The sequence below is a fragment of the Haliotis cracherodii genome, unplaced genomic scaffold (assembly GCF_022045235.1).
Source record: "Haliotis cracherodii isolate W230 unplaced genomic scaffold, xgHalCrac1.p SCAF_13, whole genome shotgun sequence".
Taxonomy (NCBI): domain Eukaryota; kingdom Metazoa; phylum Mollusca; class Gastropoda; order Lepetellida; family Haliotidae; genus Haliotis; species Haliotis cracherodii.
In genome coordinates, this window is record NW_027266268.1 from 32,236,046 (window position 1) to 32,255,220 (window position 19,175).

At 40.2% G+C, this 19,175-nt stretch overlaps 1 protein-coding gene across 2 annotated transcripts; it reads left to right on the forward strand.

The window, feature by feature from the left end:
• Positions 1-665: 665 nt before the first annotated feature.
• LOC139459860 (salivary glue protein Sgs-3-like) lies at positions 666-16,484 on the forward strand. Of its 2 annotated transcripts, XM_071241569.1 has the most exons (6): positions 666-863; positions 6,211-6,357; positions 11,205-11,333; positions 12,590-12,721; positions 13,992-14,123; positions 15,175-16,484. In XM_071241569.1, exons 1-6 carry the CDS (start codon positions 812-814, stop codon positions 16,008-16,010), a joined length of 1,428 nt encoding a protein of 475 aa, XP_071097670.1. In that variant the 5' UTR covers positions 666-811; the 3' UTR covers positions 16,011-16,484. The 2 variants fall into 2 exon arrangements, with proteins under 2 accessions (XP_071097670.1, XP_071097671.1); XM_071241570.1 differs by lacking the exon at positions 6,211-6,357.
• Positions 16,485-19,175: the final 2,691 nt, after the last annotated feature.

A 19,175-nucleotide genomic window follows, 5' to 3' on the forward strand; every position in this document is an offset into this window, starting at 1 on the left:
TTTTACGCCGCTTTTAGCAACATTCCAACAATATCACGGCGGGGGACACCAGAAATGGGCTTCACACATTGTACCCATGGCGGGAATCGAACCCGGGTCTTCGGTGTGACGAGCGAAAGCTTTAACCACTAGGCTTCCCAAACGCCCCGCCAACAGTATAAGGATCTATACCGAAATGTCGCCTTTACAGTTTTCAAGAAGTTGTTACTATTACTAAAAAAAAAGGGATAGCAAACTGTCCAAAGATTTTACTGATGAAATAATCAGTTGTTCCCTTCACATGTTACATGGCTTTAAAAATGAAAAAATGGGTTTTGTCGCTTCTATTTACACAATCAAACCAGGAGACATGCGTGAAAAGTCTTTTCATATTACGACATTAGAAGCATGTATCAGCTAGCTTCGTTACGAGTTACAGGATGACGGTTACTTTTTGTGTGACCTACATGCACCACCGCCCACCCAAAAATGTTAACAAATATGCTCTCTTTGTATTCATTTCAATCTAAACCAGAATATGAATTTTTCAACCGTGACCCTCTGTGCATATACCTGTAGAAGCCAGTATTGGTTGACACGAGCACGTGACATAATTATATTGTGACGCTATCAAACAAACAAACGCAAGGGCAATATCTAAAGACACTCCCTTGGTGTACATTTCAATCACAGCAAGGATGACTGATCATGAGAAGAGTCCAAAGTAAACCCTAAGCTGTCGCTCAGTGGAGGAAATTTGCTAACCGATTTCAAGTATACATCCTGGTTGAATGTTGAAATGCAGTGTGACCCGAAATAGGATTTTGAGATAATGAAGATTCTTATTCTGCTAACGTTAAGCCAGTTTGGATTGTGCCAAGACAGTGAGTACAAACATATATTTAGTAACGTATGGCATGCCAATATATTGGGATATAGGTTTTTTTCCGTTGAAGCTTGCTAATATGTAAAGGGTTTACTGATGTCCATTTAAATATTTTTTGTGAAATATCTCCATTTGATGGCAAATAAACGCCACACGAAACGTACCATAAAACATAAGAAATTTCAACTGAAGGCAAATTGCATTGTAAAATTTCAGACTTTACCAGAAACATGTGTTTAAAGTCGTATCCTGTCCAATTTTGTGGCACCCGTCACTTGTAAGTTATCCCAGATGTCATTCATATGGTCTTTCACTGTCAGATATGTCCATTGCATCCATTTGGTATTTCGCGGTTTCAATACACACCCCAAATATCATTCATACAATCTCTCATGGTCAGTAAGTAAGGATAGATATATGGATGAACGACTTCTTTATTACAATTAGGAGCGACGTTTTGGTGTAGAGTCTAACAAGGTTATCAAGCATTTAGTCAGATGAAACACTTGCTTGATAACAAGCTCTCATAGAATCTCATGGTCAGGTATGTTGGTTTTATCTGATTCATTTATTATGTCAGTGTTATGAGGTAGAATGGGTTTAATGTCGATTTCAAGATTGTTACACTCAGAGAGTATAGCAACGCACATGCACGCGTATGCATGTGGTGGTTTGTTCCAGTGCTAGCCTACGGAAATACCATGCCACAGTTTAACATGGATAACTAAGTCAAACTCCGAGCCAACCAGTCCATGTTTTATCTCCTTAATGCCGAGTGCCAGCCAGGGTATCAACACGTATAAATATGGATTTGTTAACACCACTGATGGCAATATGACGGTTGCCTGTAAATAATCGAGACTGGATTAGACAAAACCAGTGTGATAAGGTGTGTTACATTAACAAACAAAAGAGTGACTGAGTGAGTTGCGGTTTACTCTTGTTTGAACGATGTATCAATTGTATAATACTTTAGGCGCATCTAACATTTTAGAAAACTGGATCCTGCGAAATCATGTATGTGCTTAATGAACTTTTTAAACAATACATAAGAATATCGACCGGTGGATGGGTGGCTGTGTTCGACAAGTTTGTCATCGGAGTTTCTAGGAGTTCGGTCCTGCCCAACACTGAAAGACATGTTACATGTGGTGTGACTTAATGAAAATGGCCTTGTTAGGAATATGCCTTTGTTCATCGAGCAGGGGATTTGTACCAGCTAGAAAGAGATTATAATGTTACCTTAAAAAATATGATACAAAGAATAGCTTATCTTGTATAACTCCTCTTGACGAGAACCGTAACAACTTGAATGTAATAAAGTATAGTTTTGCCTTGAACTATTATTACGTCAAAGAACTCGTACGTAAGCTTCTTCGTACTATACCTTATTACACTTCACATTGGGTTTGAGCAAACTTTAATTTTTAATCATATTTGTATGTACGTGCATGAAATTGACATGTTAGCTTCTACATACCAGCAGACATCATGGTTATCAGCTACCTACACTTTGTCCTTGTTGAATACAATGTCATGATGACGTGTCTCGTTTGTTTACATGCCACCGTCGCATGGCTGGTTGGTTGGTTTGTTGTTTAATGCCGCACTCAGCAATATTTCAGCTGTATGATGGCGGTCTGTAAATAATCGAGTCTGGACCAGACAATCCAGTGATTAATAGCATGGACATCGAGTCAGCGGGCCTGACCACCCGATCCCATTAGTTGCCTCTTATGACAAGCAAAGTCGCTTTTTACAACAAGCATGGGTTGCTGAGGACCTATTCTACCCCGGATCTTCATAGGTAGCCGTCGCATGGCAAGAGAACTGTTTTTCGGCGTCAGGCAATAAATACTTACTATTTTTATGAAAATTGTGTGAATGACGGGTGCTACCGATCGAGCAGGTCATGCTCACCCCTTTCGCGAATTCCAGGGATTATTACATATTTTTAGTGGTCCATTATTATAATTTCCACAGCTATGTTGTCCTTTACGCCCAATGGAATCTTCTTCGGCGGATAATCAACATTGACAGTTTATAAGTATTAGTCATCCTTTTACAGAATTTACATGTTATTTCATGACTTCATTGTATTACATTTCTCATAAGTGTTCCTGTTGATGTGAATGTTTTATCAACAGCAAACTGCGTTTATTATAAGTTGGATTTTGCAAAGTGTGATTAATATTGGCATCGGTTGACTACATTAAATCTTATCAGTAGGCTGACTCCACCATCATACACCAGGGCAAAAGTAAAGTACTCCTCATACCTCTCAACTACAGATGTCATTCAGCGTCAAGTACATGTGACGTATTTACAACGAACATAACTTCATCTATTGTAAATATTGTTAATGTCCATATGTGATGGGCGTAAAGGGAAGTTAATGTTTCTGTGAATTATTTACATTTGCCAAATATTAATGACATACAGTCACGCGCTTTTAGACTTGTGACTTCACATATGGTCAGATTATACATTTCCTCGCCGCGAATAGATGAAAGATTGCTGATGCGGCGTTACTCTTGTGGCCTCGAACTTGCACCAGGTTGATTCCGTATGGTCCAAGAACATGCCCGGGTCACTGTGTATAGTTATTGATAAATCTACTCCAGTTCGTTTTAAAAATACTTTTAGATTTTCGCCTGAGCCTACATGTAGATATTGTCGTAAGTCAGGGTATATTAATTCCGAAGATAAAAAGCTGGCTTCTTCCCGTAATGCTTTTGTGAATATCAGATCACAACCTTCCGAGGTTTGGATAAAGAGGAGTTAGCTTTTTGTAGACCAGTAGTGAGAGGAGTTACCTTTGGTTTGTAATTGGTTTGTGTCAGCTAGCTATCATTCAATCATTCAAGAAATGAGTTTTGATGAGGAAATGAAATCCGCCAGATGTTCCTGCTAATAATAAATGGAAACCTTTTCATCAAATTGTTCTTCCAAATTCATATAAAAAACATGTTTTGTGTTAGACACATGAAACTTGTTTGACAGGTCATTTGGATGTGAACAAAATTCTATCCCATTTGTTTTGACCTAATTTGGGGCATGGTGTGGTTGAACATGCCATTTATGTAAAAAAGTTGGCAAACCTAATCCGAAATTCCCAACTGCACCTTTGAAACTCATACCGGCCTTTGAAGAACCTTTCAGAATTGTCATTATTGATTGTGTTGATTCGTTGCCTAAACCTAGGTCAGAGGAGAATAATTACATGCTTACTATCATGTGTGCTTCACAAGGTTTCCAGAGGCTATTCCTTTACGGAGAATTATGGCTTAGGTTATTGTTAAAGGCTTTGGTAAAGGCCTTCACTGAGGTTTGTTTGTCCAGGATTATTCAGTCAAATCATGGCTTTAATTTCATGTCATGTATTTTCCAGCATCAGTTAGGCAAATCCAGGTTAAGTCTAGATCATATAATCCTGAATTTCACGAAGCTTCTGAGAGACTCTTAAAAATATGACAAGAACTTACTGTCTTGAAACTGAGAAGGATTTTGAAAAAGATTTCAGACTGATAGTAAATCACCTGATGCACTGGAGCGTGTCTTTGCAGGGTCTTCATTAGACATTAAGGATTTTAAAGGCAAAGACAACATTATTGCTGGTGCAGTTGACAGAATGTGATCAGTTTTGACTGCAAACATGATTTTGCATTTTTGTAAAATATCATAATTATCATGTCCAATGTTTTTGCACTTTATTTAGCGAAGAAAGTTATCGCTGTGTTCAAACCTTCTTTCCCTGAAAGGGGGGAGTGTTATGGGGCAGTGTCATTAAGTGTTGAATCTGTTGTAATTGTATTTCATTGTTTCTTTGGAGATTCAGTGGAAGTTGATAACATAGTGTTTTGACAACAAGTAGTTGTTAGGAATGCAGTACTTTCTAGCGATATCAGTGGTGTGGAAGTTACTCTATTTGGATGCCCTTTGGAGTCAAGTGTAATATATAATCTTCTGGAACAGCTAGACTAGTCCAGCACTGTATAGAACCTTCTAGAACATATTTAGACTATATACAAAGCGGCAAGCTGGTGCCTTACGCATTTCACATTACATCACGACCAGCGGTTGTGTAAGGATGACTTTTTTACCCTGGATATCCAGCCTAGGACTCATTTTGGAAGCTTGACCATTGTTATTGCTAGGTGAATATTATTGTTACTATTATGCTTCCATTACGTCGCTATATAAGTGCAATAATCTTGGACGCGACGTTAAACCCCATTTCACCTTACCTCACCTCATGCTTCCATTGTAATTGAACTGCCATTGAATTTTGTACTGCCACACTATTGTAAACTGCCATTGCAATACTTTGCAATAATTTCCATTTATAAGACACCTAGTTAATTTATACCATTTCTTTACTTTTTGTTGATTTCACACTGAATTATTTTACGTTTAGATTGCAGGGTTATTATGCTAACCATCAGAAAGTAAACAAAAACAACAGTTTGGTGGAAATAAATGGGGACAGTTTATTTCAAATTGGACAGTAGCTGGGAGCCTAGGGACCCAAAACCTATAGTGGGTGCCTACCCGAAGGTACCTGGGCAACCCAAGCAAAGCAAAGGAAGCACAGACCTACGACGATATCAACATTCACATCGATAGGGCCTCCTTAAGCACCGCTGCAAAAACATAGTACACAAGCAGTGTACGCACATACAAATCAAAGTATTACCAGTAGGAGTGTCACACTGTCTGGTGATACTGAGAGTAGTTAACAGGTAGGGTATCACATAGCCTGCTATTACTCTAGCGAAGCAAACTCAATGCAATAACAACAAGTTAAAAGCATTTTGCCCCCAGTCTCCCCGCCACCACTTCCTGTCTATACAAGAATGCCTCTGGATCTTTCGTCTGAGTTATGGTATAAGTTGCTGCCATTTCATCCCCCTTTTCCTTAATTTGTATCCTGTATTAATGTTCTGACGACAAAAAATTTTTTTGTTCACCGTGTGACATACTCGAAGTGAAATACAGAATATCGAATATTTATGATCATTAATTTGTTTTGTGACCGTTTCATGACAATATGACCATGACTACCATTTCAGATGCTCCTTTGCTTCTTTAAATGATATTATGTACACTTTTTTTGTATCGATTGGTGGTCTGATGTGCTACGACACATTTGGCAAAGTTGCATCCCTTAAAAAAAAATGTCGTCAGAACATTAATACAGGATACAAATTTAAGAAATAGTAAGTGGTACTTGACTTTTTTCTGGGTGTGTATGCAATACCTCGTTAGAGAGCGCCATAATATCTCGGACGACATCTTTTCCTTGAATGCAATGATCACTTTCGGAAACCTGCCAACAATTTCAGCTGACTGTCTCTTTGGGAACCAGCCAATCGTTTACCCGGGCAATAGAACATGTGCTGAGCTGATAAGTGCAACACCACGTTTGTGCTACAATCCTGGTTATTTGACGGCCTGCTGTGAGACCTGTCCTGTCTACAAGAGAAATGACGGTACTTATTTCTTAATGATGGTAGTCTCTCGTTAAGTCATTTCAAGCATATTGTACAGAATGTGTTTAATTTTATTTGGCAATATTTCTAAAGTATAAATCTAATGTGCTTTACATCTACATGTTTCATGTATTCGATATGTACAGAGAAAATATCATGTTCCAAAAGGAATACTTTGTAATGTTGATGTCTATGGGATCGTGGGTGGAGTGATGTGGTGGTGGTGGGTTGGGGGTGGGGGTGACTGAGCTGATATTTGTGATGCAGCAAATTATTTGTTTTTGAAAAAGAATTAACCAACGGCAATATCAGTTCTATTTTACATGCTGGTTTTCCGGGGAAAATGGGCTGTGAGCAAAGGGTTTTTGCTGCTTTTCTGTACTAGAAACAATTCTAACAAAACATCTACCCCGGGTACATATATAAATCATAAATCCTGTATTTTGGCTTCAATCACACTTACTAAAATGTTCAGATTTTCAACAGACGTCCTTCTCACTGTCAATCACACAATTAGTTGTCGTAGAGTAGTCTTGTAATTACCCAAGCCATAACGCTCATAAGTTTTCTATAATAACAGACATCAAAGCCTGTGTTTGGGGATTTTGTGAGGTCGTCATGTTGTCTCCCTCTACCCCTGGGTGCAAGAAGTGTGTCCGATTCATGGTCAGGGGAGGTTCTCATGAAAACTGCACGAAGTGCAGAGGTATGACCTGCACTTAGGAGAAGAGATGTGAACAATGCAGCAGGCGCGAGGCTGCCAAGAAGAAAGTGGAAAACATCGTAACAGGAAAATCAGTTTCCACTCCAGTGCCTCCCTCTCCAGTCCACCCACCATCTCCTGCACCCACCATGAGTCTGATCAACCAACTGTTCAACAGCAGGAGATGGAGACGAAGCTCTCAGCAATGGATACAGAGATAGGAAAGATCAAAGAGAAAGCTCTGGCATAGACTATCCGATCTTCTTCCACGGCCGTAGGCCCATCTACAATAGACCAGTAAACTGGGCCGTACAGTCAGCCTGCAGGCGTTACCCAACCAAGGGAGAATACCGTACGGGAACGGCACGGTATCCATGTACAGGCCGTCCACGGCAACCAAGCCAGCCAGCCACACCAGCCAGATGCTGAACAGTTGCACGGACTCCATGGGCCAGCCACCCACAGCTACCCAGCCGACCGACTACGGCTTACCGTATGACCTTCATCAGCCAACGGTTCCCAAGCCAGCCGCACGGCACACACAGGATTATCCAGGCAGCCGACTGGCCAGCCGGCCGAAAGTGCAACCACCGCATGGCTTCCGCTACCCATGGACCACAAGCCACACAGAGACAGATTATACCGGAATCATGGTGACCGGAGGGTGACGAAACCTACGGTATATACGCAGAGTGCGACGATTATCCATTATATCCATTATCCTAGTTATGTCTATGGACTGTGATTTACGCCTATCGTCTTTCAACATAATGCCGAATCCGGGCCCAGTGGGAAGGCGTCTACTGTCATACGCCAAAAATTGGAAGCGAGTTATGCCCGCCCACTGGATTCCACACGTCGTGGATCACGGATACAAGCTACACTTCAGGGAACACCCGATCCTGAACACACACGCCGTGGGCCGAAGATTTCCCCTGGTCGGAGCCAAGGGTTTTTACTCTCTGGTCTTCTGGAAAAAAATACAAGCGAGATGAGGATGATTATAAATTTACAAACCCTCATCAAGAGATCTGGTACCTCCACCAAAATTCCAGATGGAGTCCATACGGAAATTATGGTCTAGGTTGAAGAAAGGGGACTGGCTTATCAGCCTAGACTAACAGATGCATATCTTCACGTCCCGAGAAACCCATCCTCGAGTAACTATCTACGCTTCAATGGTCGACGCTACGAATTCCAAGTCCTACCATTCGGGATAGCAATAGAGCTTTGGCTATTCACCAGGATTACAGCACCAGTCATCAAGTTCGCTCACCTCCAGCTAGTTCGAATTCAAAGCTATCTGGGCCACTTCCTAGCAGCAGACCAAGGAAAAGATCAGCTACATCAGAACTTGATATTCATGGTCCAACTTATGACCTTCTAGTCAATCCATCCAAGTCAGAAACTACTCCGGTTCAAGACATTATATACATCAGAGTAAGATTCCAGCTAGACATGGGATATCTATGCCCATCGAAGGATCGATTCGATAAGACTATAGAGATGATTCAATCACTTTCAAGTCAACCCAGCAAGTCGCCGAGGTGGTGGATGTCTCTTCAAGGCAACTTTACGTCTCTACAGGTTATGATCTTCAGAGGAAGGCTGATGCTACTTCCTCTACAGATATGTGTCAACTATATACGATCTCACGGCCAAGAGTGCCTGACTCAGTTAACTCCTAGATTACTATGAGACCTCCATTGGTGGAATCACAGAGAACATGTGATGAGTGGCATCCCTCTGATATATCCGACGCAAGAGCACCATCTATTCACAGACGCGTCAGATTCGGGATGGGGAGCCCATATGGACGATCTCATCGTACAGGGATCGTGGAACACAGAGGAGAAAAACCTTCATATCAACTGCAGGGAAATCAAGGCCATATATAACGCCATCCTGGAATGGTGGATACATATTCATCTATCATCTGTTCTCATAGCCACGGACAACACCACAGTAGTGGCCAATATTCAGAAGCAGGGAGGAACCAGAACAATCACCCTGATGATGAAGACTACACGATTGTTTGCCTTGGCAGACTCCTTCAATTGAAGGATCGAGACATATACCTGGGAAACTGAACAGTCTTTCGGGTGAGAATAGTGGCAACAGAATGGACATTACATCCCCAGATCTTCACCTGGATAATAAAGCTATGGGGCATATCACATATAGATCTATTCGCCACCTGCCAGAACAACCAACTTCCGGTCTATGTCAGCCCAGTTCACGTCCAAAGAGCTCACCAGATCGACGCTCTTTCGATGGATTGGACCAATCTTTTCGCCTACGCATTCCCATCATGGTCTCTCCTTGACAAAGTCATCCATGAGGTGGAGGAGACGGATGGTGTAATAATACTGATAGCTTCAATATGGCCCAGCAGGGCGTGGTTCCCCGGTCTCCTTAAGCTACAAATGGAGGAACCTATACAGTTACCACTTCGTCGAGATCTGCTATTACAAGTCCAGCATATTTCACGAAAATCTGCCCAGTCTACATCTAGCCTGGAAGTTTTCATGCAGAAGATGCAGACATCCGTATACTCTGAACTTGCCTCAGAAGCTGTTGCAAGATCGGGGAGACCTTCATCCTCCCACACCCTTGATTATTATTCTGCATATCAGGTGTAGGGAGGATTAGAAGCACCTTAAATATCAACTATCACCATTAGACCGGAAGTGAGAGAATAAGCGAAAGTGACGTCAACACCGGAAAAAAAGTTGCTAAATGACGCCTTTGGGGTAGAAATAGGCCTAGAAAGACGCCATTACCAAAAGGGGGAAGTGACATACCGGAAGTGACGTAATCGTCGGTATTAAAAGTCACAAATCTAGGTTTATTTACGATCAACATCAGCAAATATGTGGTAAATCTAATGTAAATATCACATATGTGACTGATTCTTGACACAGTATCTGATTTTCAAGTCCTCAAAGGGAATTTCAGAGGAAATTATCTCAAGTAGGATTAGAATCAGTACATAATGATTTCCAGAAGAGGTTTGCTGTGAATTTCACAGGGGTCCCTCTGGTATATTCTGGCAGATATGTAACAGGTGTAGAAGCTTCGTAAAAAAATATTGAACAATAGTTTATCATTGTTGATAATTCTAACAATACTGCCTCTTTCACATACGAATTACGCCCTCTCACGTCTCGAATTCGTCTACCTCTAGTAGTAGATGAAAGTGGTGTTGCCGCCATTATGACGTGATGGCTTGGGTAGTTACGAGACTACTTGGCGACAACTTATTGTTTGATTGACAGTGAAGAGGACGTCTGTTGAAAATCTGAAAATTTTAGTTAGTGTGATTGAAGCCAAAATGCAGGATTTATGGCAGATATGTAATAGAGGGAGAAGCCTCGCTAGAATTAAAGAACAATAGTTTATCATTGTTAAAAATTCTAAAAATACTACCTCTTTTACATACGCATTACTCCCTCCCACGTCTCGAATTCGTCTACCTCTAGTAGTAGATGAAAATGGTGTTCCCGCCATTAAGACGCCTTGGCTTGGGTAGTTACGAGACTACTTGGCGACAACTAATTGTGTGATTGACAGTGAAGAGGACGTCTGTTGAAAATCTGAAGATTTTAGTTAGTGTGATTGAAGCCAAAATGCAGGATCTTAGAATTATTAACAATGATAAACTATTGTTCAATAGTTTAGTGTTTAGAAACAAGAATCAAACAAAACACGAACTGTCTCAAATACAAATCACCCCCATTTCCATATTATTACTTGATGTTTGCGATTCTCACATGATAAAACCATACAATAATGTAATAGCCAAACACATCCAGCAAACATATTCAAGAAAAGCATAAAGCAGTAATGTTCAAGACTGTACTTACTTTTGTGTTTATGATAGTTAACAAAATCCTCTTCCAGAATTGAGGATACAAGTACCACGTGATAATCCAGTACAACATTCACTCCTCTGTGGTACTCAGCACGTGGTTTACGCACCTCCCCTACGGTTTGTGTCATTTGGAATGTTTCCATCAGTGTCTGTTGAACATGGGCATATTGACTGATGTGTTAACCAACGGGTCATCTTCAAGATTAAGATACCTTTGTATTTATTTGCCTCATATTTCTTATGTGTATTTGTATATTTCGTTTGCTCTAGAAAACTGTCCATATGGAGATCGATTTACAGACTGTGACACAGTAACTCAGGACACGAAATATCTATGCTACAATGAAGGAAATGCCAGGGGTTGTTGTGAAACATGTCCAGTTTACAAGTTGGCAGTAGGTAAGTAATGATAGAGACATTTAGACGGTTTGAGTTTCGGAGAATCTTATAAATACAGACACTGGTAAGTCGAAAGTTTGCACACTGAAATGTGAGGTTGAAATTATTAAAATGTTAATTTGTTAACGTTAATGAGTGGCAGTAAGTTATTCTATGGAATAAAATACTTTTTAAATGATAAGATGTCTGTCACCAATTCCAAACTGGAATATTTCCCCTTAACATACAATCAAAATACTTGATTTAACACCGGATCTGTGACCAAATTCATCAGTCCACTGTATCAGTTCAATGTATCAGTTCAATGCATCATTCCAATGTATCAATTCAATGTATCAGTCCAATGTATCAATTCAATGCACCAGTCCAATGTATCAGTTCGATGTATCAATTCAATGTATCAGTCCAATGTATCAGTTCGATGTATTAACCTAATCTTTTATTAACCAGTGTATAGGTCTAATGAATCAATTCAATGTAGAAGTAACCTATATCAGTCCGATGTATTAATTGATTGCATCATACCAATTTATCAATCCAATGTATAAGTCAATTGTTTCAATCCAATGTACCACTTCAATGTACCAATCCAATGTATCAGACCAGTATATCAATCCAATGTATCAGTCCAGTGTTTCACTCAAATAAATGTGTCCACTATATATGTCGAGTGTATCAGTCAAATGTATCAATGCAATGTATCAATACAATATGTCAGTCCAGTGTATCAGATCATCCCAATAAACCAGTACACATTATCAATCTCATGTATCAATACAAAATATCAATCCAGCGTATCAATATCATCTATCAACCGAATGTATCAATGCGATGTGTCAAAACAATGTATAAATCTAATTCTTCAGTCCAATGTGTCAGAGGCGGCCGGATAGCCTAGTGGTTAAAGCGTTCGCTCGTCACGCCGAGGACCCGGGTTCGATTCCCGGCCCATTTCTGGTGTACCCTGCCGTGATATTGCTGGAATATTGCTAAAAGCGGCGTAAAACCATACTCACTCACTCCAATGTATCAGTCTAGTATATCTATCCAATGTATCAATCCAGCGTATCAATATGTACCATCTACTTCTCTAATTATTAAAGCAGTAATATGTTATTCATAAAATTGGTGTTACAATTCGTTATTTTGGATATACGATAATTGTGTTAATGGCAAGTGTTAATACACAATGCTAAACTATTAACAGTTGTGCGTATTTCTGCAATGTTCATGTTATTGAATTGTTTGTTTTCCAGTAAATTGCACATATGGGGATCGTTTCTCTGACTGTGACACTGTTATTACTCAGGAACAGAAACGTCTTTGTTACATTGAAAACAATGCCTATGGCTGTTGTGAGACTTGCTCAGCCTACTCGTCAGGTGGTGGTAAGTACAGAAAATAGGGGTTTTGGTGAGGTCTGGTTTGGGTTTTGGATGATTTAGTCAATCATTCAAATTGTAGTTTATAAGGATTATATAAGTCTAAATCTTATTTTCGAGTTTCTGGCAGTTATCATTATTAAAAGTTATTGGACAGGCCGTAAGTTTCTTTTTATTATTTGAGCACCAAGTATATATTGGCTTTGTACATAACATACTCCTGATCATCGAAATTAAGGGATTTGCTCAAATTCTAATCTGCAACATTTAGGTTATTGACGGGTATATATATTATAGTCGCAAGGGTGTTTCACATAGGTGTTGCAGACCGCCTCCGTGGTCTAGTGGTACAGCATCCGCCCGAAGAGCGGAAGGTCCGGGGTTCGATCCCCGGCCGCGTTATACCAAAAAGACGTTAAAAGATGGTACTTGTTGTTACCCTGCCTGGCGCTCGGCATTAAGGGGCTAAAACAAGGACTGGTCAGCTCGGGGTCAGTATACTGTGTCTGCGTAGGATATTCGTGTTAAACTGCGTCATGGAATCTCATTGTGCTAGCACTATAAACTGGTGTCAGTCCGAAATAGTGCAAGCGGCCTCTCCCACACATGCACGTCGCTATATAAGTGCAATAATCTTGGAAGGGACGTTAAACCCAATTTCACCTCAAATCACATAGGTGTTGCCTTTCGCGCCCAGTAGCCACCTGTGGGTAGAAACGTTTGTTAATTTTTTTGTATATTCATGTTTACAGTTGTATTATGATCTAATGTTTGAAGGCATTGAGGAAGTTATGGGTTACCTACAGAGCACTATGGATCATTAGTTCATAGTAATATATCTATTCATAACTGCTTCGTAGAAACATAAATGCTAGATATTTCTGCACACTGATGGCCATTGTCAGTATAATCATAAGTTAGCATTTTGACGCTATTCTATATGTACCTCCCCTGTATGTTTCCTCTACAGGAAACTTAAATCATGTCTACTTATATTAGGAACTATTCAGAAAGGACCAAGTGTAATCAGTCACAATATTACAACATATCTATTGTGTTAATGGCAGGTGTAATTACACAATGCTAACCATTGTCAATATTAACATGAATCCTAACACAATTCTGCTAATCTTATGAACTATTCAGAATGGATCAGATATTATCAATCACAATATTACAACTGGTTTATTAACAGTTTGACATGCAAAGTTTCATGCCTTTAACACAAAGTGTGTATTTCGTCAATATTCATATTATTGAATTGTATGTTTTCCAGCCTATTGCACATATGGGGATCGTTTCTCTGACTGTGACACTGTTATTACTCAGGAACGGAAACGTCTTTGTTACAATGAAAACAATACCTATGGCTGTTGTGAGACTTGCTCAGCCTACTCGTCAGGAGGTGGTAAGTACAGACAATAGGGGTTTTGGTGAGGTCTGGTTTTGGTTTTGGATTATGATCTAATGTTTGAAAGAATTGAGGAGCCATGTGTAACCTACGGAGCATTATGGCTCATTAGTTAAAAGTAATGTATATACTAATAACTGCATCGTAGAAACATTAATGCTAGATATTTCTGCAAGAACTATTCAGAAAGGACCACGTGTAATCAGTCACAATATTACAACATATCTATTAACAGTTTTATTTTGTTTCAAATTGGATTTACTTGGTGGTTATATATGTTATGGTTCAATACTTTGCATACATTAACCCAAAGTGTGTATTTCTTCCGTATTCTGATTTTGTTTCGGTTGATTTCGTCACTTAACAGATTTTTTTAACTGTAAATCCAAGCTTCAACACAAAAGTGTCTGATATATGCCATATGATATATGGGGGGGAGGGGGGTGCAGTTAATAAGGAATCCAGTTCATATAATGTAGAATATTTGATGATAAGAGTAAGATAGAAAGAGAGATAAGTGCATGGCTTTCCTTATCTCCTGAAGAACGAGTGTCAATATTGCAATTTATTAGACTGTATAGCATGTCCTAACACCTCTAAAACCTGAAGGCATGTCAATTCCTCTTTTGTACTGGATTCCAAAGCTCCATAATTGTTGTCTGCAGCACTTAGTCGTCCGTCATCGCAGTGTCTGGTATCTATAATTTATGTGATGACATTACGTGTGATAATTGGTCTAAATGATGAAATATGTCTTATAGTTGAAAAGAATAGTTATGCGGAATTGCATAAATTTACTGTGAATCTATCCGCGAATGGAATCTATGCCTCTTACCACCATGTGCTGCCATTAATCATCGGATTCACCAAAGGGTTAAACATGTTCCATCTGCATTACCTTGTGATTTACTTCCACATTAACCATGGTCTAGTGAAAGGTAACACGATGGTTATGATAATTGAAAGACGAACATGCTCGACACTATTGTCATCAATATAGCAATTAGCAAATATTTGAACGTTTAAATGCTTCTTGATTACGTTGCAGACTGTCCCTATGGCGACAACACGTTGACTGGCCCATGTGCCTATAGCAACTGTATCACTTCCGGTCCCGACTACATTGGGAGGTGTTGTGACACTTGTCGCAATTTTTCGTCACAATCTTCCACAACTACGACTACAACAACTACAACTGTACCAACAACCACCACAATTACACCAACAACTACCACAACTGCACCAATGACAACCACTTTACCAACTACCAAAATTACACCAACTGCCACTACTACACTATCATCTACCACAATTACACCAACAACTTACACAACTGCACCAACAGCTACGCCCCCAACAACCTCAACTACTACACCAACAACTACAACAACTATACCAGCATCTACTACAACTGCACCAACTACCACAACTACACCAATTACTATCACAACAACTAACACTAAATCAACAACTAACACAACAGCGCCAAGAACTACTAGACCTACAACAACTTCCACTAGTTCACCAACAACTACCACAACTATATCAACAACTTCTACAACTACAACAACTACACCAACTACGACTACAACTACACCAACGACTGCCACAGCTACACCAACAACTGTCACAACTACACCGAAGACTTCTCCTACTACGCAATCAACTACAACTACACCAACTACAACGCCAACTACCACAACTACATCAACAATTCCTACAACAGCCAGCACAACACAAAATTCTTCACCTCCATCAAAACAAGCTACCAGTACAGAAATAGTGTCCAGCACAGCTACAGTCATATCTGTTCCAACACTCTGGTATGTTGCAGCAGAGATGGTCGCAGGTTTACTGGCAGTGATTTTCAGTGGCAGTAAATGATTGAAGCACCAGTACAATGTCGGCGGCAGCAAGTGAATGGAATTAAGAGTTACCATCCCTGTTTGTTTGCAAACATAACATGCTTGATCCTTCGAGACGTGGGACAGTTTCAAGGAGGATTGCGGTTCCATATATAAGATCCACAAGAGTGTGAGTTGAGGCCTTTTTCGACATGAGGTCTGCCTCATTTACTTCAAAACAACATTTTCTGTAATATCCGAATCTCCACCAGCATCCAATACTAATCTGATTCAAGAAGTTGGACAGTCATGTTTGAAAGACATTATACTGAACATTCGTGAATGTTTGAACATTAATTACAAGCCCTACTGCTGCTGCCCCTCATTTGACCCATTGTATTGCCTTGTTTGATTGCGAACCTAAAACTGTGTGTTTCAATATAATGTATTGATGTTTCTTTGATTTAGTGTGGCTACTGATTTCACAGTTTAGCTCTGTTTGTACTGATTTCTGGGGTACGTTGCAAAGCGCCAATCGCTTGCAAGCGATGTACAGCGATTCGCCTCACAACAGTGCGCTAACTTTCAGCCGCTTGCAAGCGAAACAATCGCTGGCTGAGGTCGCTTCGTTCTCAAACCAAAATGGCGGCTTACTTTGACAGCGGAACAAGAAATTCTTGAGTGGATCAACGAGGAAATCAGCAAAGGCAGCGAAGACCCCATCCTCCTCAGCCTGCTCTACATCTTCAAAGTAGTCATAAATTCCATCAGCTCGTCATCGAGCCTCTTCTATTACGTTCTTCATTACGTCAAGGCAACCAAGCGCTAGTTGCGCCGCCATTTTGGAAGAGTGGGCAAGCGCTTCGAACTGTTGCAGACATCAGAATGAGCGATTAATTTGCTTTCTCTGAGCGATTCGTGGCTTGCAACGCGCCCCTTGTTTCCTGCGTAGTGATTGTTTGTGGCATCTGCTTTTTCTTGACAGTAATGACTCCATATGTGTTTGATTGCTTTTTGTTAATTCACCCTAAGTGCCATGAAATTTATTTTGACTTATGAGAGAACGACAAAATAAATTTCAAAGGAAATGTTAGCACTCTTTCTTTGGACCAGAAGCTTAGTTTGTTTGTTGTTTAACGCCGCACTCAGCAATATCCCTGCTATACGACGGCGGTCTGTAAATAATCGAGTCTGGACCAGATAATCCAGTGATTGACCTCATGAGCATTGATCTACGCAATTGGGATACGATTACATGCATCAACCGAGCCTGACCACCCAGTCCCGTAGGTCGCCTCTTTCAACAAGCATCAGAAGCTTTGTACCTGTTAGACCTCATGACATGCGAATCATGCGAACTATAGATATTCTGACCTGAGAAGGTTCACATTCAGAACCATGTTGCGTTGTTGGGCGATGAGTTCCAGTTGGATCTGCTAATTAAAAAGCAGACTAGACAATTTATGCAAACTACACATCTGCACATTCATCTTGTACAGACAGGGCGTAGGAGGCGGTGCCAACGGTTTAATACAGTACACAAACTGGTTGACTGAAGGAATAGAAAACCTCATGACTGTACAGTGGAAAGAAAACGTAATGTACTTACAAACTCGATTTTATTAATCACGTACAGTGTACCAATTTCACAGTTTAATATATATTTAACGTAGTATCTATGTTCTTCATTATCATTTAAAGTCATGTCTAGCTTCCCAAAAAAATCCAGGAAGAAATATACTTTGATCCTAAAAAAGTCGCGCCTATAGTGGAGCAACGACATTTCAGAAATATATCAGTCTGAAGAAAGTAAAGGAGTTTCTGGAAGACAAGTATGCAAATTCATTGAACAAGCAGATGAAGAATAGGTTTCCCAGACCACGTGTACGAGTCAATGAGCGAGACGAAATGTTGGACATAGACCTTGGTGACGTCAGTCATCATTCCAGTGTGCGTTATTCATGGTGTGCATTATTTCTTCATAGCGATAGACATTTTATTGCGATTTTTGTGGGTCAAGCCACATAAGAACAGAATGAGTGAGTGACTTGGCATTGACGTCGCTTTTAACAGCATTCAGGCTATATCGCGGCGTGTCAGCTTAATGTGGGAGGAAAGCTAAAAGTGACGCAAGTGTCAGACGTTTACCACTTCGTTGAAACCCACGAGCACGGGTATATTGCTGACAAACCTAGAAACATAATCGGGGCGAACCGGGATTCGAACCCGAAATCATAGGTTTCTGGCGTGCCCAAGGGACGCAACTCTGCACAGCGAATCGCGGCGCCTTAGACGACTGGGCCACCCGTGCCCCCCTTAAGAACAGAAAACCAGAGATGGTGGTAGAAAGATTGAAACATTTTTCAATGAGGGTCGTCTCCCGTGTAGACAAAGGTAGGGAGTTTGCTTGTGTTTTCAAAGAAAGTAGGTAAACAAGGTATAAAACTGATAGTTACTTTAAAGCCTAATATGCGGAAAGGGTAATTCGCCCATTAAGATCGCTCATGACTAGGTATTTAACACATAAGAACACACATAAGTACATTGATGTCGAACCAAGTTCCATTCTGTCAAAAAAATTGATTTTTCAACTTAGTACACCACTATCCAACATGACAAACTTAAGGAATACCTTCATTCCTTGAACCATAGGCCTTTTGTTCCAAACGTGGTGAACACAGATACAGTTGCGTATCTATACTCAGACGTTCAGGACAATGTCTGAAAAAATGAAAGCAAATGCCATCTGACGTTTACTGAGAAAACAATATGTGAAATGCTTGACTCCCTCATTGACAACATCTGCGTAAAATTGGAGGGTAAGACATTTAGGCAAGAAGTAGGCATTCCTCATAGGCACCTTCTTGCGGATCTGTTTCTTTATGCATATGAATCGGAATTTCTTTTATTTGGACAAGAAGTTTGATATTTAGATGATCTGATATCATTCAATAACCATCAAATAGCCCATTCCCTTCCACTGATTTACCCACCTGAACTAGACATAAGGGAGACCAGTGAGACCGCCTCATCTGTTTCATTGTTAGATCTATGCATAAAGATTCAGAGTGACAAAACACTCTCCACAAGACTGTATGACAAGAGGGTTGACTTCAACTTTCCAATAATCAATTTTCCCTTCATGTCGAACAATATTCAAGCAGGTCCAGCCTTTGGTGTTTACATTTCGCAACTTTTAGATACG